Source organism: Culex quinquefasciatus, chromosome 2 (assembly GCF_015732765.1).
Source record: "Culex quinquefasciatus strain JHB chromosome 2, VPISU_Cqui_1.0_pri_paternal, whole genome shotgun sequence".
Classification (NCBI taxonomy): Eukaryota; Metazoa; Arthropoda; class Insecta; order Diptera; family Culicidae; genus Culex; species Culex quinquefasciatus.
Window position 1 is genome coordinate 125,784,694 of NC_051862.1, and position 24,052 is coordinate 125,808,745.

The 24,052-nt window shown below is 42.2% G+C and overlaps 2 protein-coding genes across 3 annotated transcripts; both read right to left on the bottom strand.

Moving 5' to 3' along the window:
• Positions 1-4,477: 4,477 nt before the first annotated feature.
• LOC6038283 (lanC-like protein 3 homolog) lies at positions 4,478-6,554 on the bottom strand. 2 transcript variants are annotated; one of them, XM_038256586.1, is made up of 3 exons: positions 6,398-6,554; positions 5,452-6,337; positions 4,478-5,254 (listed from the first exon to the last, which is right to left on the bottom strand). In XM_038256586.1, the coding sequence occupies exons 2-3, from the start codon at positions 6,217-6,219 to the stop codon at positions 4,721-4,723; spliced, it is 1,302 nt and encodes a 433-aa protein (XP_038112514.1). In that variant the 5' UTR covers positions 6,220-6,337; positions 6,398-6,554; the 3' UTR covers positions 4,478-4,720. The 2 variants fall into 2 exon arrangements, with proteins under 2 accessions (XP_038112514.1, XP_038112513.1); XM_038256585.1 differs by having other exon boundaries at positions 5,452-6,330; positions 6,398-6,514.
• Positions 6,555-12,006: 5,452 nt separating this feature from the next.
• Positions 12,007-12,673, bottom strand: LOC6038279 (nuclease C1). Its single transcript, XM_038250775.1, has 2 exons — positions 12,656-12,673; positions 12,007-12,591 (listed from the first exon to the last, which is right to left on the bottom strand). The coding sequence occupies exons 1-2, from the start codon at positions 12,671-12,673 to the stop codon at positions 12,007-12,009; spliced, it is 603 nt and encodes a 200-aa protein (XP_038106703.1).
• Between the last annotated feature and the right edge of the window lie 11,379 nt (positions 12,674-24,052).

Sequence of the window (24,052 nt, forward strand, 5' to 3'; positions counted from 1 at the left end):
CCAGAGTTCCCATGTTCAGGGTTGTTACGTGAGAGTCGAAAAAAAATCCGCGCCGACCTAAATTCCGAAACCGCGCAAAATCCACGCCATATAAAAAAGTATCGCGACCAACATTTAAGAAATTTTATTTTTTAATGAAGAAAAACTAATTCAGAAAGTATTTGATAAAAAAAACTCGTTTTATGGTTAAAGGCTCCAAAAGAATGAAAGCAATAAATCCATTTAAAAAGAAAATCCTGAAGAGACGGTCAAGGCAAGGGTCATGAAAAAAAATCTTCAAAATAGAAAAAAAAAACAATATTTAAAAACCTAAAAATTTAACTTCAAAAATATAACCTCAAAATTGAATCAAAATCTAAAATTATAATATGATAAAATTTTAAATTTCGAAAGTCTAAATATACAAAATCTAAGATTTTTTATGCAGTTTGAAATCCTCGCTAAAATTTCACTTCGAAAGAAATTTAATTTCTGATATTTGAAATAATGTCTTCTCATAATTTCAAAATCTCTTTCATAAAATAGGACTTCAAAAATTGTGGAATTCAAGAATTTAAGAACTAAGAATTTAAAAATAAAAACATTTATTTACGAATTTTAGAATTTAAGAATTTAGGAATTTAGGAATTTAAGAATTAAAGAATTTAAGAATTTAAGAATTTAAGAATTTAAGAATTTAAGAATTTAAGAATTTAAGAATTTAAGAATTTAAGAATTTAAGAATTTAAGAATTTAAGAATTTAAGAATTTAAGAATTTAAGAATTTAAGAATTTAAGAATTTAAGAATTTAAGAATTTAAGAATTTAAGAATTTAAGAATTTAAGAATTTAAGAATTTAAGAATTGAAGAATTGAAGAATTTAAGAATTTAAGAATTTAAGAATTTAAGAATTTAAGAATTTTAAAATTTTAGAATTTTAGAATTTTAACAAAAAATAATGATTTTCTGAGTTCAATATCCCACTTTTCTTATACGAAATTTTCAGTTCAAACATGTTTGTGTGGTTGTAATACTGGTTGTAGTATCAGAACTCAAAAAATCGCTTTTGACAGCCGATTGTATCGAGAAATTTAAAGTGTAACATAGAATTAAACTTTCTGTCAAGCTTCTGTGAAGTTTACCATGACAGTTGCGAAAGTTTAACTTCATGTTACCGGCTCACATCTCTCTTTTTAATTTCTCGATTCATCCATGGTCTAGGGGTTGGACAGGATTAATGTTTTTATTATTCGTTAATCTATTGACGAGGGTTTTGATATTTTATCAATAGACTGACAAATAGTTGAGCTGGCGTTCCCACCGTGTATTATAAATCTCGGTTCAATTTGACAGCTGATAAACAAAAACATGTGCTTGCCTGACCCGCGATTATTTAGGTTTAAATACTGTAGCGGAAAATAAAGTTAAAAACGGATCTTATCCGGAATCAACGGAATCTGTGTGCGTGGACGTGGCCGTCTGAAGGAGAAGATTTTTCTATCAAAAAACGAGGACGGAACCAGGAAAGCTTGTATTTATTTCGTATTTTATTTCATTCCCCCACAATTTCTTCCCCTTTTCCAGCATCCCCGGCTGGACTTTTGCTGTGGCTTCTGAGGAACTGTCTTCAGAACCCCGGGCGCTCAGAACTACACATCAATATGGCTCAGAATCTGAAGAATACTACCAGGAAGAACGCATGAGAACAGGCCGTACAGGCAGACATGGGAAGTTCCTTCATCACGACTTCCGGTGTAGCTTTGGCTAATGAAATCGAGGCTATCATTATGAAAGTTGCAGTTTATTTTTCTCAAAATGTCCCATCATCGCTAGCGTTCTTGCCAAGGTGTACAAGGCCTGTTACAGGATGCACATGAAAACATACCCCTCCTCACCCCTTTTTTATTAGCTCATTAATCAAAAGCGAATACAATTCTTTATTTACGAACGTGAATGGTTGCTTAGCCGGTTGAGCCAGCCTCTGCTGCCGAGTCGTAATGTTTTTCTGCTGAATCGGCTTCGTTAGCAAATCCTCCGGAAGTTCATCAACGGCTTCACTCACGATGGATCGGTTGATCAGCGACGGCGTAGCCTTAATATGCTCGGTCCAACCCATCGTCAGCCCGGTTCGATCCGTCAAGCTCAGAAACTTGCTCGTATTCTGCGTCTTCCGACGCCACCTGCTCCTGCTTTTCATGAAACACAACCGACTGGACTGCAGCAGCTGTCCAAACCGAGTCGCATACGTACTCCGGCTCCGGCCATTGCCCTGTCGCCACTGGTTGCCGGCCGTAGGCGGTTCCTCCTTCTTCCCCTCCTCACCAGCAGTAGCGGCTACGTCAGCACGTCGACATTCCACAGCACCACGGTGATTGGCCCGTTTCCGCCCAGATTGCTTGAGTGTTGAGCAGTGCCATGTACGTTCCGTCGACGGCCGGGTCGCTAATTCGCGCAAAGAACGCCAGCACAGCATCGGATCGGATAGAAGTAGTACGGAACGTGGTGGTCGTAGATCATGGCCGGGTGAACCAGACGACGGCCGCGGCGAGCAGCGTCAGGGCGATTTGGTAGGGGATGACTTTGACCTAAATTGCAACGCTTCAGCATCGTCAGCGCCCACTCGTCGACGGCAATGTCCTGCGTGGCGGCGAGGAAGTTCAGCGCGAAAAAGATCCCCGTCAGGATGGGAATGTTGGGCGCGATGTAGGACACCACTTCATCTCCCTCGGAGTTTCCCAGCCAGCGATTCACGTGCAGGCTGACGATCATCATAAACAACCCGATCAGGTACTGCGCCAGCTAAAGCGCGACCTGTACAGCGAGTCGACGATCGGCGCCCACAGCAGCCCACTGCTGAAGTCGGCCTGAAATGTTTAACAATTGTTAGCGCGACGCGTAATGCCCGTGATGTACTCATCTCATATCAACCCCATCGAGATACGACGCATCACCGGCCCAACCATCAACTCGCACCTGTTGTTTGTAGCTGCTGTCCCTTAACCATTCCTACTTCGGGGCGCATCTTCGCCCAGAACACCGAGCGTAACATAACCTGAAAATGAAAGAAATACATCAAATACAATTCCACCAGATCTTAGAAGACGATATTTTGGTATCAAACTAGAAAAAATTGAGCAATTGCCCTACTTTTTATCGCAGCATTTTGCACGAAATAAAAATTGGATTGCGGTTGGTTCTGTTATGAGAATGGCAGCGAATCCCAGTGTTTTGACTGCATTTTCTTCCGGATATGCCGTTTCCGACGCCTACTGCTGTGAATATTTTTGTTTTCCTTGCTGGCACACAAATTAACTTACCATTTCAGGGGATTCATCAAACTAAACTTTTTAAGAAAAAAAAGCACCGAACACTTTTACAACACTTCCTTACCGCCTGAGCGCAACAACAGCAATGAAAAAAATGGCGTCCCACACGCATCACACGCTCAAAGAATTAGGGTGGGAAACCAAGGTTTGTCAAAACGGTGAAAATGAAAAAGTGGGTTTGCGTCAATAAATTAACGAAATATCAATACTTTAACTATCTATGTTAATGTGTTAATGATCTATTAACCTATATGTCCACCCCCTAGTCCATGGTATACCATCGAATCGAATCGAATCGAACTTTTTTCGCTCAAGCGGAATTCTAAACGGAATTCAAACGGAACGCGCTGAGTGGGCATCAGACAGATAGGAGCGTTACATTTCAACGTGTTTCATCAACGTGGAAGGAACTGTTTCATGAAGAGTCGTATCGAGAAATTAAAAAGAGAGATGTGAGCCGGTAACATGGAGTGAAACTTTCGCATCTGTCATGGAAAACTTCACAGCAGCTTGATAGAAAGTTTAACTCCATGTTGCACTTTTAATTTCTCGATAGAGCAACCTGTGCAGGTGAGCACAACACTCAAGCTTGCAACACAATCAACGACAATATCGAAGCGAAATGCTTCAACTGTGGTGGCGACCAATCGACGAAGATTCGAAGCTGCCCAAAACGAGCTGAGTTTGGTAAAGTTTACGAACGTGGATTTTCCCGCTTCGGCGTCACGAGGCGTGGGAATTGCACGAGTGTGTTTCCAAATCTGCAGCCATGGCCGTTGAATCAGCGGCAAAAAGTTGAATTTCTGAACATTTTCATCGTGATTGCAAAACTCACGGGAAAAGGTGCTCTTGGAGGATTCATCGTAAAAAAGATGGGTACATACAAAAATGTGTTAACAAAATGTGCAAAAATGTAAAACAATTTGAAGTAAATAAGATAATCGCGGTCAGCTAATAATAAAACGAAAAGTAACAAAGATGAAAAACAGAGAAATAAAAATAAAACATATTGGTATGTTTGAACAAAAATGTTTATTAGCAAAAGTATATAACTTTAATAACTTAACAAAAATAAATATTCTACAGCAAATAAGATTTAAAACTTATCATAAATCACATGGATTCGTGTGATATCCTAACCAGTCCTGAACAATTAATTTCCACACGTTAGTACGGTGCATAGTTGTGAAAAGGAATCGTTAAATTAATTTTTATTCACGTGAGACACATCTAAACTTCGAATTTCGAGCCTGTTACTGCACTGCTACTGCTGTGTGTTTTAATAATGTTTTGTATCATAATATTATTATTATCGTTTCTGTTGAGTGGTACACAGTACACAAGAACATCATCATCATCATCTTTACCATCATCATTATCATTATAATTATCAACTGTTTCGTCGTCGTCATCTCTAACACTTGGTATCGAACACATCCATGAACGGGAAGGCGGCCTGTTCCGGCCGGAGCAGATCGAGCAGGAAGCACACGGTGCCGGCGTACCCCTCGTACAGACTGAAGGGCCGGTCCGGGTTGCGCGCGTACCGGATGAACTCCTCGTGGGTGAGAAACTCCATAAACTTGAGCGCCCGGTAGAGGTACTTTGGGTTCGATGTCAGTCTGTAGAGCAGAAGGAAGACATAGCCGCTGCCGGCGACGCCGTGGCAGATTCCGGGCCCCTTGCGCAGTAGGCCCTTCCGCCAGACGAGGTCGCACGAGCGCACGCACGACTGCAGGTATTTGGGGTCTTTGAAGAGGAGGTAAGCTTTGGCCATCAGGTAGACGATGCCGGGGGCGCCATGGCACCAGTGAACCAGCAGCTCGTCCCGGCTTCGTTGTAGATAGTCCTGCAGCGTGACGGGGAAGTTCCCGTCGGCGTCCTGCAGCGAGAGCAGCGAGTTGACGGTGGCCCGGACGGCGGCCATCTCGTTCCCGTTGGGGTTGGCCTGAAAAAGGTAGCAGGGACATTAGCAGGGCTGAGCTGTAAGATTGTCGTCGACTAACAAGTTCTTTACAAAAAATGTCGCCCTCCTCCTTAAACAATTAGGAGAAACTTTGCATTTTGCAAATTTGCCAAGTTGACGATTTGGGCGCCCAAAATGCCATTTTTTGCAAATCGAGTTGAGAAAGTAAAGGTCCTCACCTGAAACGGTGACTCCAGCAGCATGTGCATGATGGCCGATATGCCGTGGGCCGCCCCAAGGTACTCGTCGCCCCAGCAGTGGTACATCAGCGGAACCGGACTCCGGTGGGCCGCCGAGTAGCGCTTGCCACTTTCGATCATTACGCCCGCGATGACGGTCAGCGTTTCGTGCGCAAACAGTCGCTTGTCGATGTTCTGGTGCAGCCAGTAGATTCCGGCAAGGTAGCCGGCCCGGCCAAACAACAACTCGTCGCTGCCGTTCTTATTAAAGTCGATCCGCTTGCAAACGGTTATTCCGGACGCAAAGTTCCGCAGATCTTCGTCCATTTCCTGCCGCTGGCCCATCCGGTGGCAAATGGCCGCCGACACGGCAAAGATCCCGGCATTCCCGCACAGAAACGAGCACCGTTCCTCCGGTTTGATCGCGTACCGGACCGCTTTCGCTTTGGCACTGACCGCGTACTGTTTGGCATACTGGAGCGCGTCCGGCCCAAACAGGCCACACTCGTGCAACCGCAGGAACATGTACGCGATCCCAGCATCGCCCACGTACAAATCCCCGCGGTGGTCCGTGTTCCGATCGTCCCGGGTGTTGTCCACCACCAGATTCACGTACGACTGCACCAAACTCCGGATGTGGTCATCGTTCTTCACCACCGGCCCACCCCCGTAATCCGGAAAGGGGTTCGCAAAGAATCGACCACCGCCGCCACCACCCGTCGACGGAGCACCGCCCCCGGCCGCCACCGCCGACGACGACGACGCCATCCCGGATCCGGAGGCCGTCGAAGGCGAAGGTGAAGGAGGCGAACGGCAACAGCAACGACGAATGGCCAACAATGTGCCCACCACGACGACCAGCAGTGGTGAGACTCGGTGCTGCAAACTCGACGCGATAAAATTAACTCTTTTTTTTTTCGTGTTCACCCGAGAAAACCAAACTCACCTTCCCTTATCGATCGAAGCTGAAACTTTTTGCCATTCAGTGACAAATTGCTTTTCTCACCCACTTTTTTCTCCTTTGTTTTGATCGCATTGAGCCTGTTGCTGTCAAATGGTTTCAACCCCGTAGAAAATTTGACCATCTGACGACACACTAAACGAAATTTGGTGTGGTCAAAACTTACCAACCGATTTAGTTTAGTTTGGGAGTGTGATTTTTAGGCACATTTTCTTTTCTTTTTTTTGCAGACTAAAATGGATAAAAATCGATTTATTTCGTCGGCCGGTTTTGACAACGATTGCCTGGTTGGTCAATGTCGGCCGAAACCACCCGACTAAGTTGAGCGTATCGTCGGATTTTTGTTTACGGGGAAGGAATTTCGAGCTGTCAAATAAAAGCATGTGCACGAAAACCGGATTTTAGTTATAATAAAAGTTTTTCAGAAAAGTGGATTTTATTTGATTTTCCTGCAAATTTCGTTTGTTTTTATTTTCTTCTGTAGGGTAAGGTTGTTGAGCACGTTAATCTGGGTCGAAAAATGATTCTGAAACAAGGGGCTGGAAACTCTTAGAACTTTACCTAAGTATATTAATAAGTATAATTAAATAATGTTAGTATACTTACGCTCTTCCACCCTAACCGGAGAAAGATAGAATTGCCACTCATTTACCGAACGGGGGACAAAACTGTGCTGCCTAACTGATGCCAGCGGCGAAACGGGGAACTACAACACCCTGCGCATAATACTGTCAAGAATGTGGAGAACTGGTTGGCACATATATATTATTTATTAAAAATGTAAAATGATTTTAAACAACATGGAAAACAAATCAAAACAATTATGAAAATTCAAGATAAGTGCATCCCTTAACTAGGATATTTAGTTTTAAATAAGATTAAATGATTTTTATTTCGCATCAGCATCTTTTTTTTCTAAATTGGGTACTAAAGCCCTATGTCAATTTTTATGTACAACGGTAAAAAACACGATTAAAAACCATTTCTGATCACTTTTTTTCATTTTAATGCAAAATTTTTTTTTGACAATACAACATTTTTTCGATGGATCAACTATGGTCCCCTTGGAACGAGCTGTCAAGTAGGAGCTTTTCTGTCAAGAAGGACCGCGAGGTTAATTTTTCAAAATTCATTTAAAAATCCATTTTAAACTCTTTGTGGTCGTACAAAGGGTCATTGTACTCATAAAAATAAGCTTTATCGCTGTAAACAATAATATCAGCAATCTATGCTTCATTTTAGGACCCAATTTCAAGATTATGCCAAATAAGTTGACACCCGTTTTCACTTCTCCAAGACATCTGTTTTGTCATGTTGACATTTCGCTGTCGCTGTCAAACCAAGTGAAGAATCGGAAGAGGAAATGACTATTTTGCCGTTCGGAGTGAAGAAAAGTGGTCGTGGTGTTCCAGCAAAGACTCCGCACTCCAACTTAAAGCGCAATTTGCGCCTAATCCTAACGTTCTACCGCCTTCACTAGTCTCGTCTTTTCATCCGGCTTCCAAGCACCATTTCACATTTTTGATTGCCAACTGAACGTCAACAAGCCTTTTTCCATCTGTCACTGTCAAACAAAACGCACCCTCCAGAATGCACAGGGCAGTTCCATCAAAGTTGAAGTTCCCCGTTTCGAGCAGTGGTGGCGCTGTCGGCAGAGTCGCTTGACGTTTACAAGGGGGAATCGGCAAGTGGCAATTCTACCTATCTCTATTCTATGCTAACATGAATCATCTTGAAAAAACGTCGGTGTGACGTCTAGAAATGTCACAACTTTTTTATGTTTATTTTGGTTTTTGCCAAACCCGCCAAACCTAACCAACAAATCGACGGAACCGGCAAGTTGAGAAATAGTTCCTCCAGGGCTTGAGAATCGTTCTGGAATAAATTAATCAAAAATCCCCTCTTATTCTTCAGGGCAGCGCCAAACTTACATCCGGTTTCAAAGCTCTCCCGGAGTGGTGACTTTGTTGGTTTGGAGGGGGCTTCCGGCGATTACATTTTGATTTTTTTCAATGATATTATCGCAGATTAAGCGCGGATACGGGGACTGTGCGAACCCGTTGCGGGAATGATTTTGGTGGAGAAGATTGCGCCAGTTGCACGGAATTATGCATGAAGCGATTGATCACTCAATGGACCGGCAGGCCAGTTCGGTACTGCCGAGAGGAGAGCTTATAGTACATTATTATGCAGCTTCCACCAAACCGAAGTGCGCATCTCTTCTGTTGCGCAAAACAATCTGTTGCGCCATACAAAAATGGAGCGGTTTATCGTAAGCGTGTACATCAGTCTGTGGCGCAACAGGCTTTGACAGGTTGCGCTCGTGTTTCGATTTTTGTCTGCTTTCACAATATAAGGAGGAATCCGTCGTGGGTTACTGAAGTGGGGGACCTTACTTTTGGGACAAAGTATTTGTAAAAAAGATGAAAAAATTCTTGATTAACTGGGCTCTTGACCCGGAACCCGCGGCAATATTATATAAATAGTCACAGACCGAGGAATTGCCCTTTTCGGTATTTAAAAAAAGGGGATATGCTGTCTGGCTACAGCTGGGTGATCGAATGGTGGTTCTATCATGTGAATCATGTCGTTTTCAATCAGTTTTCAGCTTTAAATCTATGATTAAACTAAAAACTGCCACATCTTGAAAATTTTAATGCTCAGCATAAACACAGGCAAGCAAACGAACGAATCGAACTGTCAAAGCCAAGAAGCGTATAGTTAAGGTGGTCTCGTGATTCGAATTTCGTTAGTATATTAACAAGTATATTAAAATAACGTAAGTATACTTAAATTGACTAATTATACTTGGAGTTTCCTGCCCCTTGTTCTGAAACGAAGTTTTTTCTCATCCTGTAATGTTTTTTTATTCAGTTCATTTTAGCGTGTATCGAGAAAATATAAAGAGAGATGTGAGACGGTAACGCACTTCTAACATCTCGGCTATCATCTCTCTTTAATTTCTCGATACACGTATAAAATAAACTGAATAAGACAAACTAAACATCAAACGTTAAAATTACTTTAAACACTGTACCTAATTGGGTCCTAAAATGAAGTTTAGATTGCTGATATTTTTGTTTAAAGCGATAAAGCTTATTTTTCTGAGTGCAATGACCCTTTGGACGACCACAAAGAGTTTAAAATGGATTTTAAATCAATTTTGAAAAATTAACCTCGCGGTCCTTCTTGACAGAAAAGTTCCTACTTGACAGCTCGTTCCAAGGGGACCATAGTTGATCCATCGAAAAAATGTTGTCCAGTCAAACAAATTTTTTGCATTAAAATGAAAAAAAGTGATCAGAAATTGTTTTTAATCGTGTTATTTACCGTAGAGATCCTAAATAGGGAGACTGGACGAAGTGAATTTGACGTCCCCAAACAGACGCGAGTTTGACGTACCCAAACGAGCATTTGCCTTTATGCCCAGCAAAACTTATCAGTGTTGCCAAGCTCAAAACATACGTTGCCAGATCGATTTAGCAAGCTTAGACCAGTCTCCCTATCTAGGGTCTCTAATTTATTATCGCGGGCGTCGATAATGGAGTACCCGACGCGATTGGTAGTAAGCAATGTATTTCTTATGGAGCGAACTGTCAAACTACCAGTCGAATCGGGTATTCCATTAGAGTTCACGCGCGTTGATACGGCCGCAGAAGAATGGTCGCATGACAGTCGCAGAACAAATTTTTGGTTGTTGTCAAAGGTTGCCTTGAGTTTTCTGCTGACTTTTTGGAAAATATTCAAAACAAATCAAGTTGACAGCTAAATCATTGCTGAATTTCAGTTCAACTCGCTGATTTTTGCACCGCGGTAGTTCGGCGGCTGTAACCTCCTGTCAGTCTTAGCGGAGGAGAAATGGGATTTTATCTCGCAATAAGCAATACCATTGTACATAAAAATTGTCATAGGGCTTTAGTACCCAATTCAAAACTTTGATTTTGCTGCCTGACAAAATTTAACCTCACTTTATTTTCGTGTGCGTACACGCAAAACATACGGAAGGTTGACGATGTACACGCTTGCGACAAACCACTCAGTTTTTGTACGGCGCAACAGAAGAGAAGCGCACTTCGGTTTGGTGGTGCGCGGAAAATATGTGTTCACCCTCTGGTATTTCGTTTGTTCTCAGTTATCTATGCCCGAGCTCACGCACACTAGCACCCCATTTGTTTTGCTGGCGGGTACAAAATTTAACCTTAATCTTTTTCGTGTACGTACACGCAATACATGCGCACGTAGATAACTCTATGGGAACTGATCTCATTGTATTGTTTGGTTTTCCAATATTGCCGGATCATTATAAATGTTTTCTACGCATAACATTTGTATACAAAAAAGTGGTCATTTTCTGTTAATTTCTTATCTGATTTTGTACTATACTGTGAGTGTTAAAAAGTAAAACAACTAAAGAACTCGAAATCAGGACACAGTATACACGCTCAAAACAGATAACCCAGGTACTACTCAAGTTTTGACTACTTATATCTACTACCTTAAATTGAGTTTAATAGTTGTTCATATTGGATATGCTCTTTTCCATAGGATGAAAGCCTAATTTAGTTCAATGGTTTTGTGTTTAATTGATATTGATTAAATGTTTCTCTTTAATTTTTCTGCTCAATTCCTTCTTGAATTTTATTTTAGTTTTCGATAGAAACGATCCGATTTTTGATCCGATATTTGAGACAAGCAAGTCGTATTGCTGGATTAAGTCCTTTCCATATCATCGAGGATCGGAAGGCACGTTGACGGATATGTTTTAAGGCTTATGATATAAAATAATTTTAATGAATGAAGCCCTTCCTACATCATCGTTGATCGGAAGGCACGCCGACGGAGAATTTCTGGAGAATCGCGGTCGAATTAATACTATATTTAAATCCCTAGATAGGTATCTTTCCGCAGCCGGCTGCCTAAGATTTTTAAAATTTCAACCGATAAACAAATTGCTCATGGTCGCATCACCTACCACAGTGAATCCTGACCTCATACCCATCTTACTAACCCCTCAAAACTCATGTGATACTTTGTCGGAGACGCAGTCGATTTGGCGGTCCCATCACTCAAGTATCGGCTAACATTCCCATCCACTTCCCCGTGTCTTACCACTGGTCGTGGCCGGCGTCGGTATTGATCAGCACGATAGGGACCTTTGAAAATTGCGAAGGGGGGATGATTGGTTCCTACTTTTCATCTGTGGTCCACGGAGCAATGTTTGGGGGTCCTGGTCAATAACGAAGTAGCAGCTACGGGTAGACACCAATGCTATGCTATGCTATGCTAATTTTTCTGCTCAATTCCTTCTAGTGGGTTCTTGAAGATAATATTGATATCGAAAGGATCGACGGTCAGAGAGTCGACTGTAGTTTCGGATAAAACAGACGGATCGTAAGCACCGATCCGGACAAAAACCATTCAGCCAGTTCGGAGAGAACGGAGGGATTTTTTTTTTTCATTCATTTTTTTACATAGTCGGAGAGAAAAAGTGCGGCGAGAGTGGAAATCGTGGTGCCAGAGCGACAAAATATTTTTTCAGTGACGTGTTGATGAGTTTGCGAAGCGTAGTGTCAGAAAGCGAGAGTGCCTGGCTGCTAAAGCGAGAAGAACTGCATACCGCACTGCTCGTAAAGCTCCCGAGGTGGTATCCGGTAGGAGTCCAGGCCGCCTTCGTTAATTTGCGGCCTGTTGTACATTGTGAAAAACTGCCGCTCCACCTTTCCCTCCGGATACCGTACCTCGAGAGCTTTGAAAAACGCATTCGGCACGCATACTCCACCCGGCAGCCTGGTGTATCGCACCTCCGTCTCGCCAGGCATTGGGCAGAATAGCGTGCCGGTGTAGCAGGTTATGCAGCATCCTCGCTTTAGCAGCCTCCGCACGTGCTTCTCGAGGCGAGCCCAACGACCCATGTTTAGGGTAACCCCCTCCATGGGTGCCAGGTTCACCATCGAGAACGTGGTGCGGTTCAGGATCGCGGACTGGCGGTGGTTCGCCGATTGTGCCATGTGGCCGAGGTGGAACAACAGCTTGTGCTCGGGCGATTCCACGATGCACTTCCGGTAAGCCCGGAACAGTGCTGGCACCTCCGGTTCGGCATATGCCGTTGCGGAGCGCTTGACCCCGTCGCCGACAATCAAACTGGCCGGCGTCAGTTCCTCGCAAACCACGCTTGGCACCTACGGAGTAGAATAAAGCGTTGCCATTTTATTGGACATCAACATGGGCAGATGAAGATTTTACCTTTCGCGCGAGGTCCATCGCTACCCAGTAGCCCTCCTGCCACACCATCTGGACCGGTGATCGGAATGTGCGCGGCATATAGACGGGCTTCGGGTGGGGGCGGTATCGTACGGCGAGTTTGCAAACGCAACCACAAACACTGGTGCGTTCGCCAGCCCCGACGCCAGCGTTTGCGGCAACCGTTTGCCAAACGCCGCCGGTTTGTCGGCCAGCGCGAGCGCCACACGCTGGGCTGAGCTGGTGCTGGTGGGTGCAAGACTGCTGACGGCGGGCTGCTGCATCACGCCAACGACACGATCCTGGAACGTCGCCATTACCGATGAAGTGTACGGGGTCGGCCGCTTCTGGAACCCGGGCGTCGTCGGATACAGGATCCGGAATCGCGCTCGGCCCTTCGGCTCTGTAGCGTCCGGCGATGGCTGCAGGGTCTTGTTGGTTGGCTGTGGTGGTGGTGGTATATGATATCGCGCACGAATTTCCGGCGTTAAATAACGGTCCAGCTGGGACGGCGTCTTGTGCGCGGCAAGGTACCCAACTTTAAATGTAGCTGAATGGACATAGTCAGCGTCGGCGTCAGCGTCTGGCTGCGGCTGCACGGTCTTCTTGGTTGGCGTCGGTGGTGCTATGCGGAATCGCGCTCGAATTTCCGGCGTTAAATAACGGTCCAGCTGGGACGGCGTCTTGTGCGCGGCAAGGTACGCATCCTGCGCTATAGCGTACGGCGTAGGCGATTCGGCGGCGTCGGCACGAGGTGGTGTCTCTATTTAAAAGAAAGTTTATATTGCACGGTATTGCCATTAGTAAAGTTCTTTCAGTTTTTTTTTTTTTTTTTTTTGAATGGTTTCGTCATTTCGGGCGTGCACCGTTCGTAACGCCATCACAGCTATAGGAGTAGTAATCCAGCTGCGTGTAAAAGGCCTGAGTGTAAAATAAATATTGCATTATTTTATGCATCTTCGCCTAAAAATCTGGATAAAATTAATAAGGCTGATGTAAGGCCGATCGGGACGATAATTTCTTTTTGGGTATAAGGCTTTCTAGGCCCAGTGAAAAAAATATAATTTAACTCAAAAATGACGAACTCTTCGTCACAGTGTCCTGATGCAAACAATGATCGAGCTGTAGCTGTCACAGCCCTGCGAAGTATGTTGGCTGACATATCGGGAAGTCAGTCAAATAAACCAGCTAGAAGTCGCTTGACAAAAAAAAATTTGCTGGAAAGAGATAGGAAACCTGATGCAAACAAACGTCCAGCTGTCATGTAAACATACTTTGAATGTGTTGGTAAATTTCTGACTAGAAAGCCTTATGCCCGATCGGCCTTCGTCTACACAAAAAAAAAACATATTTTTTGATTTTTTTTTTCTCTATATTTGTGCAAAATAACCCTGACAGACGGACAGGGACACGCAGAAAAATATTTTGTAGAATCCCCTAATAGACTGCAGTCCCGCGGTCGTGCGTTTGTCGTGCGTTTTGATCAAATGTCAAAAAGGCGACATCTAGTGCATGTAAAAATCTTGGCAGGCATCACACTTTTTGTTAAATCAATTTATTTTAGATGGGTTGAAAAATGCTGCGGCCACCAAGTATGAACCAAAGTCGAGTTCCGAGCTTGTGACAAATTACAATTAACTTTATTTGACCACAATAATAAAGGATTGTTTGCAAATGAAAATTATTTTTTTTTTCATCAAATTAACCCAGAAAATCCGAAACGAGAACGTACGACAAAGGCAGGACAATCTGAATAACAAAGGCGCCCGAAAATGGCCCGACAACGGCCCGTCAACGTCGATTTTCTTGAATGCCCATTTCGTCGATCGTCGGACAAAGTGTTGCATATACGCACGAAAAGGGGCCGAATTCCGTCGGACAAACCGTCGGAATTCGGGCCGTTTTGTCGAGCCGTCGGGCGGTTTTCGGGCCGTTGTCGGCCCCGTCCGTCAGTCAGAGTCAGCCTGTGCGAGGTTTGATTCAACCAAATTTTTGTTGTACTTGATTTTTTCAATCCCTGTTTGAAAAATGTCGCACGTCGTACAAGCTGTCGCGCGGTTTTGATTTTACCGTTTCGATATCGATTGGTCGAAAGGACGACAAACGTACGACAAACACTCGACATGCCCGACATTGTTTTTTTTCCATCGATTTTCCTTCAATTCGACGTCACGATTTTCGTCGACGCAAACAGTTTGACAGTTCTCTTCAGCTGGTCTTGTTTGGACTTGATTGCAACCGAATCGAACCCGTTATTGTTGATGATGGGCTTCGGAAGGATTTTGACCGGTTGATAGGTAAGTTGTGCTTCTTTTTCTGTCGAAAAGTTCCGGCCGGAGTGGGCAAGTGGCCAAATTATAGTTTCTTATGTTTCAGATATTCAGAATTCGGTCTTCGTGGCGGTGGGGGAGGAGAACGAGACGCATGAATCCGGCGGGCCAGGTCTTCGTGGCGGAAGACGGGACCGGAAGGAACCGAGCTTATGGAGGATATGGTTCATTCCAAAGGAGGAGGAGGATGAAACACCGAGTGTCAAAAGTTCTACCCAAGGTAAGAGAAAAAGAGGTACAGAATAATCATCTCGTGGCGGTGTTTCTGATCCACCGGAAGTTTTAATCAATAGAACTGTTGCTTTAAGTCATTGAAATGATGGAAGAGACGCATTTCAAAGTATCGGGAGTGAGCTTGGAAGACGGAAAGTATGAGGGCTAATATTGGGTGTTATGATTAGTGGACTTCAGAATTGTACAATAAAAAAAACTCTAACATAAGTGCGCCGCCAGGATTATCTCGATGATGAGTTTCAAAATTTAAAAACTACCAACATCCTGAATAATATTTTACAGATTTTTTTTTATATTTTTTATATATTTTTTAGGCCGTTGCAAATATTTTTTGAAGTTTATGTCCCTCGCCACTGACCAAAGTCGAGGGGGGGGGGGAGGGCAAAAAAATAAAAAAGTTTAAAAATTGAATTAACGAGCCATGGTTTCAACATTTCAATGAAAAAAATGTTTTAAAATGCATTATACACCTATCCAGTTGTTTTGCAATCATCAGTTTTCAAAATATCTAAGTATTGATGAAAATTTTATTTTTCGCGAAAAAAAAAAGTTTTTGTGGCTCTGTGCATTGGAACTCCATAAAAATTCAAAATATTGTAATTCTAGCCCAAACATGCTAAATATGATTATCAATGCAGAAAAATGCATTTTAGATTGTTTTCAGTTGATTTAACTTTTGTTTTTATTGAAATTTTGAAGTATTTTAAGTAAAAAAATATTTATATTAAAATTATAAAAAAATTCAAAAATTCAAAAATTCAAAAATTCTAAAATTCTAAAATTCTACAATTCTAAAATTCTAAAATTCTAAAATTCTAAAATTCTAAAATTTTAAAATTATAAAATTATAAAATTATAAAATTATAAAATTATAAAATTATAAAATTATAAAATTATAAAATTATAAAATTATAAAATTATAAAATTCTAAAATTCTAAAATTCTAAAATTCTAAAATTCTAAAATTCTAAAATTCTAAAATTCTAAAATTCTAAAATTCTAAAATTCTAAAATTCTAAAATTCTAAAATTCTAAAATTCTAAAATTCTAAAATTCTAAAATTCTAAAATTTAAAATTCTAAAATTCTAAAATTCTAAAATTCTAAAATTTAAAATTCTAAAATTCTAAAATTCTAAAATTCTAAAATTCTAAAATTCTAAAATTCTAAAATTCTAAAATTCTAAATTTCTAAATTTCTAAAATTCTAAAATTCTAAAATTCTAAAATTCTAAAATTCTAAAATTCTAAAATTCTAAAATTATCAAATTTTCAATTTTAGCATTTTTTATAATTTTAGGATTTAAAAATATTTTTTTTGAATTTTAGAATTTTAGGATTTTTAAATTTTAGACTTAAAGATTTATAGAATTTAAGAATTTTAGTTTTTCATAATTTTTAAGTTCTAAAACTCTAAATTCTAAAAATTTTATAATTTTGAAATACTTAGGTTCCACAATTTTTAATCTCTTAAATTTTTATATTGTATTACACTCAGCCCCCGGTGGTTGGTCACTTTTTCGTTTGTAAAATGGGTGTCAAACTAAAAAGTGACCCCTTTCGTTTGACAACAGTTGGTGTCAAACCATCGGGTTTTTGAGTGTATTCTTATAATTCTTGATATTTGCAAATTTCAAAAATGTCAAAGATTAATTTTCTTTTTTAAATTAATCAGATATTTTAAATTTTTACGATTAATTTAAACATTCGAACATTTTAAAATTTAAGTCTTTTAAGTTCTTAGCATCCTCAAAGCATAGACTTTGGGGTCTTCAGAAACACATGCGTAGTCAAAGCGTCACTTTTGAAGTTATGTTTATGTTTTATTGTGAAACTTTTAAGATTGTCTTTTTGAAATTTGACTTTAAGAAGCCCGTTGAAACTGCTTCTCTAAAAACACCCCTTACCCCCCTCCCCCTTACACAAACACACACATAATGCCTGTCCCACACAACCACACTTTCACGAACATCCCGGGAGCCGTGCTAAATGCTGCACTTCTCCCTGGTAAGCTCAACATCTGCCACGGGAATTCCCAAAGTCTGTGTGCGAGGAAAAACTCGAAGTTGGAAGAAGTTCGAGCTGTCCTGTCGAGCCACATAGTTGACATCGCGTGCTTTACTGAGTCTTGGTTGACTGCCTCAAGGAATAACCGCAGCATCGGCGTCCAAGGATACTCTGTCGTACGTAACGATAGGGTGTACAAGCGAGGCGGTGGTATCGCTGTTTACTACAGGGATACTATGTCGTGCACTAAGATCTTCAACACCGAACTAACCACCGAGTCCGCCGATAAAACCGAGTGTCTAGCCTTGGAATTTCGTCTAAACGGATTCAAAGTTCTGCTGTTAGTCGTCTACAACCCTCCTGACAACAACTGTGCATCTTTCCTCGAGGAAAAGCTGACTAGTCTCACTTTGCACTACGAGTCGGTCTTTCTGGTTGGCGATTTCAACACTGATTTGCTTCAAGCGAGCAATAAGCGTACGCTGCTCCTCTCAGCATTCGAAAGTTTTTCACTCGTTCCTTACGGCTGCGAACCGACCCATTACCACGATACTGGATGCTCTCAACTGGATTTGTTAGTGACCAACGACAGGGACAAAATCCTACGTTTCGGGCAAGTCGATTTTCCGGGATTGTCGCAGCATGACCTGATTTACGCATCTTTGGACTTTGACGCTACGCAAACGCCCACAGTGAACAACTATCGTGACTACGTGCATTTTGATGCTGATGCCCTGAAGACCGCCACAATCAGTATTCCATGGAGAAACTTCTACGCAATCTCGGACCCCAATCACTCCTTGGAGTTCTTCACGGAACAACTCAAAATTGTGCACGACACCTGTTTCCCGCTTCGGACGAGCTCTCGTCGCAATGCATCGAACAGATGGTTTACAGGTGATGTTCAACGAGCAATTCTAGAACGAGACCTGGCGTACAAGGATTGGCGAACTGCTGCTCCGGACGTAAAGGACCTCAAGCGACATACGTACAAAACGCTGCGAAATCGTGCGAACTCTGTCATCGAACGGGCGAAAAAGACGTTTCTCGGTGGTCACCTGGACGCAAACATCCCATCAAAGCTGCTCTGGACCCGCGTGAAGAATCTTGGAGTTGGAAAAGACAAATCATCTCAACCATGTGACCACGATCCCGATGAAGTCAACCATATGTTTCTCTCGAGCTTCACACAAGCTGAAACTAGGAACGCTCAACACGCAAGAACACTGCCATCTCAGTACAATTTCGCGTTCCGCAACGTTCAATACTGGGAGGTCGTCAACGCCATCTGTGAAGTAAAGTCGAACGCTGTAGGGATGGACGGTTTGCCAATCAGGTTTCTGAAAATCGTGCTGCCACTTGTAATCCAACAAATAACCCACATGTTTAACCTGTTCATCAATACATCTACCTTTCCCAACCATTGGAAACATGCTAAAGTTCTGCCCCTAAAGAAAAAAACGAACTCAAACGACGTGACGAACTTGCGACCGATCAGCATCCTATGCTCGTTGTCCAAAGCTTTTGAGAAGCTTCTCGATCAGCAAATGGCGAACTACATCGACCACAACCATCTTCTAACAGAATATCAAGCAGGTTTCCGGAAGGGTCAAAGCGTCAAAACTGCAGCGCTTCGCGTCCACGACGATTTGGCGTCCACAATCGACAGGCGTGGTGTTGGGGTACTAATCCTGTTGGACTTCTCAAAAGCTTTCGATACTATCCCCCACAACAAACTGCTGGACAAGCTGGAAACCCAATTCAACTTTTCTTCGACTGCCTTGAACTTGATGAACTCCTACCTACGAGGACGGAAGCAGACAGTGTTCTGTGATGATCGCTGCTCAGTTTGTGCTGAGCCAACATCGGGCGTCCCGCAAGGATCAATAATCGGTCCTAGATTGTTCTGTTGCCACATCAACGATCTACCGAACGTTCTCAAACACTGCTCCATCCAATTGTACGCAGATGATGTCCAGCTCTACATCCGTGGTGTTGGTCCATGCGCGCGTGATTTGATCAGAATGGCTAATCAGGACCTCCAGAATGTTGCCGAGTGGTCGACCCGAAATCGTTTGCTCGTGAATCCCGCTAAAAGCAAGGCCCTCTTTATTCAAAGTGCGAACCGCAGAGGTGACTCTGTTCCCGACCTGCGCATCGAAATGAATGGTGAGCAAATTCAGTGGACAGAACGTGCAAGCAACCTTGGATTCATCTTCCAGAGCGACCTGCAGTGGGACGGTCTTGTGTCACAGCAATGTGGCAAAATCTACGCCAGCCTTCGCACACTCTACAGCTGCATACCGACTGCACCCGTGGCTACAAAACTGAAGCTGTTCAAAGCCCTTGTCCTGCCTCACTTTCTATTCGCCGACGTTTTCTTTGTCCGTCTTTCATCGAGTCTGTTCAATCGACTACGTGTGGCCCTTAACTGCTGCGTACGTTACGTTTACGGATTGCGGAGGCGTGACCACGTGAGCCACCTACAAAAGAACCTCGTTGGATGTCCGATGCAAAACCTATTCGCGTACCGATCTGGTCTGTTCTTGAGAAACCTGATGTCGACCCAAACACCACCAGCGCTCTACCAGAAACTCATCCATGCAAGAAGCCGACGTCTACGCAACTTGGTCGTCCCAGCGAACCGTACAGCTGGATATGCCTGCACTATGTTCGTCAGAGGGGTTGTGTACTGGAACTCACTCCCTCCCGCAGTCAAGAACAGCTTATCTGAGGCAACCTTCAAGAGAGACTGCAAAGAACACTGGAATGAAGTGTAACCACTGTCGCGCCCGGAGGTCCCGGGGCCCCCCTAACCACAAGTCAAAGGAAGAGTGGAATAGGGACAACCCTCCGGCTCCTCCGGGGCGCCTGGTAAACACGACACGCAAGCCGACGAGATGCCAACCCACGCAAAGCCAACTAACAAAACGCCAACCGACGAAACGCGAACCGACGAAACGCCAACCGGAGAATCCACTGAGGCTCAGGAGACCCGGGGCCCCCCTAACCACAAGTCAAAGGAAGAGTGGAATAGGGACAACCCCCCGGGCTCCTGTGGCCTCCAGGAAGAGGTCGCACAAGGGGCAAACCCCCATCCCCTCGGATGAACCTTGGACATTACCTCACGACAACGCTACACTACCAGCAACACGAGACAACAACGAAAAGGACGATTTGAACCAGCGAATTCAGACTTAAGTGACACTAGTTTTTTTTTTTTCAAATTTTAGTGCTTTCAATTATTAGTATACAATTTAGGTTATAAAATTTGTGTATGCACGTCGATCAAAATCGGAAGTAGCAATTTAAAAGGTGCAAACCTTACGCTACCACAGAAATAAACAAAACAAACAAACAAACATGCACTTTAAATTTAAAAAAATCAAAAATATTTAAACAGGTCCAGATGGGTTTTCTCCATAAAACTTTGGAGAAAACCCATGCGTTGATGTTGATTTTTAATTTTAAATTTAAAATGTTAGAATTTTTTGTTGTCTTAAACTTTCTTTTATCTTTATTTTCTAAAAAAATTATAAGTTTTAATTAACTGCTTTTTTAATTTTTTTTTCAAAATTTTACATTGAAAGTTAAATTTTTGAATATTCCACAATCAATTATTTTATGAATTTTCACAGATTTTTTGAGTATAATATCTGTCATGAGATTCCCTTTGTTTCAACTACAAAACTCTAGGTATGATTTGGATATGATGATTCAGCCGAATGACGTTATCTTTTTTCAGGTAACCAAAAATTTTCCAATCTGATCCTGCTAACAAACCAGCGTCTTTGTGTTGTCCCACGCAGTTTGTTGAACGGAAGCTGTAACGACCGCATAAACATCTGCTCCGGAAGTACGTAAACCGACGTTGTCCCGTACTCCGGTGGCCATCAATCCATGGGACATAAACGGTGGCGGTCGGCTCGAAATGATGGCTGGCAAATTCCGGACACGGAAGACAACGCCAAAACTTCCGGCCAAGATGCCGAGCGATGAGCTGAAAGACCAACTGGAAGACAACGCCAAAAACTACGTGGAGATCGCGACACACAAGTAAAATTAATGAATGTATTTTAAATCGAGTGAAAAAGTGAAATTTACAATAAAAATACATCTAAAAATAAAAAAAAATAAAAAAAATATATATTTTTTACTGCAACATAACCTAAAAACCCGAAATGACATCACACGACAAAGGCACGACATCCTAAATAACAAAACCATGCGACGTCGGTCGAATGTCGTACGACAATGTCGAACAATTTCGATTATCGATCGTACGACAAATACTACATTTTGGTGCAAAAACGTCTGACATTCGTGCGAAAGTCGCACGACATTGTCGTGCGACGTCGTACGGTTGCACGGACGACAAACGACGGACGTCCGACGGACTTTTCAGTCAGGGATTCCACAAAAATCTTTTGTACACGCAGAAAAATAAAGCATATTTGAATCAACAAAACGTTTTGTTGATTTGAAAATCATTTTTTTTTTTTGTTGAATCAACGCTAAACGTCAAAGCAGCTTTTTCAAAACAACAAAAGACTTTTGTTGAATCGAAAAAATCAAGGTTTGTTTCAACGCAAAATCGGCGTTGATTATATTCAACAAAAATTTTGTTGATTCAAACCTCGTACAGGCCAAGGGGTTGGAAACTCTTAGAGCTATACTTATTATGTTAACCAGTATATCAACATATATGTTAGTATCGAGAAATTAAAAAGAGAGATGTGAGCCGGTAACATGGAGTGAAATTTTCGCAGCTGTCATGGAAAACTTCACAGCAGCTTGACAGAAAGTTTAACTCCATGTTGCATTTTTAATTTCTCGATACTAATTATTTCCTTTACATACCGCCAGTATACTTACCAATATACTGAGAGTATCTTAATATACTAACAGTTTATTGCTTTTCGGTTAGTATACTAACAAGTATACTGGAATATCATTAGTATACTCAGTATTCCTAAGTAATATTAGAGTTTCCAGCCCCTTGGTACAGGCTGATTCTACAAAACTTTTTTCTGCGTGTAGTTGCTTTGACGTTTAGCGTCGAGTCGTTTAGCGTTGATTCGTTTTTGCTTCATTCTTGGTGATCTCAAGGGGCAAAACCAGCAATTTTCAAACATCTAAAGATAAAGTTAGACATATATTCAAAAAATTCTGAACACACCATAATTTGAAAGTGCTTTATCTCATTAATTTGTTCGGCTTGTTAGTTCCGTCATGCTCCTGAATATGGAATATAGATTTCTAGCTTTTTTTTTTAAATCAACACATTTTTTTAAAAGCACGTTGGAAATCCACGAAAATTTATTTTTTATTAATTTTAATCAACACCTGCCAAGATTTCTGCATACATAAGATCGAGCGTGGGACTTCACTAAAGTTGAGATCATTACGCACTGAGAATTTTGGCTAAAATTCCAATAATTTATAATTTTAAATAAAAAAATCGAAAATTCTATTTTTATTACATTGTACGCATTTTAAGAATAAATAAGATTCTTAAAATTCTACAAATTAAATAAATCTCATTTTTTTGCAAATCTATTTTTTTCAAAATATTAAATAAAATACAAATTTTAAAACTTCAAAAAAATTACCTCGACTCGATTCAGGCTCGATCTTGAGCCAGATCAAGAACAGGGTTAAACTGAGAACACGTACCGATGTATTTTTGCTGAAAACATTCCGTGCTTGGATGGCTTGGATTGGGCATGGTAATTTAACCCTGCAATTTTGTGGAAGTATGGTACATTTTAACATATTGGCGTTTACTTTCACCAAAAAGCAGCAGTGCAGCATTTTTAGCAAATGTTCTGAAAATTACCATGGTAACGTTTAAGCAAACTTTATGTTTGCTGGGATTCCTATCCAGTTAGAATAAGTAGTACAGAGGCCACATTTCTCTTTCTAATGTTTCCATTGGAACAGGAAAATTTTGAGAATCTGAGTGAAAATCATTAAAAACCACTTTAACTCAAAAATGAGTTATGATCGTTTACTCATTCTTGTGTAGGTTCGGGTTTGGCTGAATTTGAGTTATTTGAAATGTGCGTGTATTTTTCTACGGATCCAAAAGTAAAAAAAAAAATCTTGTTTATTTTCAACGTGTAACTGCCCGGAACAATCTCCGAGCGGCCGGCCGACCACGGTCCGGCCACGCAGCGACGGACGTTCTACTGGAGGCAGACCCGGGCATCATCCGGACTAAGCCAGTCGAAACTACTCTGTGTCAAAAACTCATCGGCCTTAGTTGGGCGGAATCGGAAAGAATCGGTGCATTGTGTCGGATTTTCGGGCGGCCGGGCATGGTCCGGCCCCGCAGCGACGGACGTTCTACTGGAGGCAGACCCGGGCACCATCCGGACTGAGCCAGTCGAGACTCACGCACATAAATACACCTTCGAAGATTACCGGCCGAAGCATTTAAAAAGGAATTCAACCCCCCGGAGAAAAAGGAGACCATCGGGACAAACATGAACTCTGCGTCAAAAACTCACCGGCCTGGTTGGGCGGAATCGGAATCGGAAAGAATCGGTGCATCGTGTCGGATTTTCGGATGGAGCTCTGGAGATTAGATTTTTCACGTGGTTGTTCGCGGAATTTGGAGGGAAATGTTGTCCGTTCGGCGTCCGAAGGTGGATTGAGGTGAGTGTGAGGAGGTGGGCCACTGGTCAGCCAGCCTCCCGCGGAGTGGGGGAAGGCGATGACGTCATTGTGGTCAGTTTTTATGCTGGTGGGTGGTGGGCGAGCTGTGGGTGGGGAAGGGGGAGGTGAACATTTTGCGCGGGAAATCGAGTGGTGATTATGTTGTAAAAA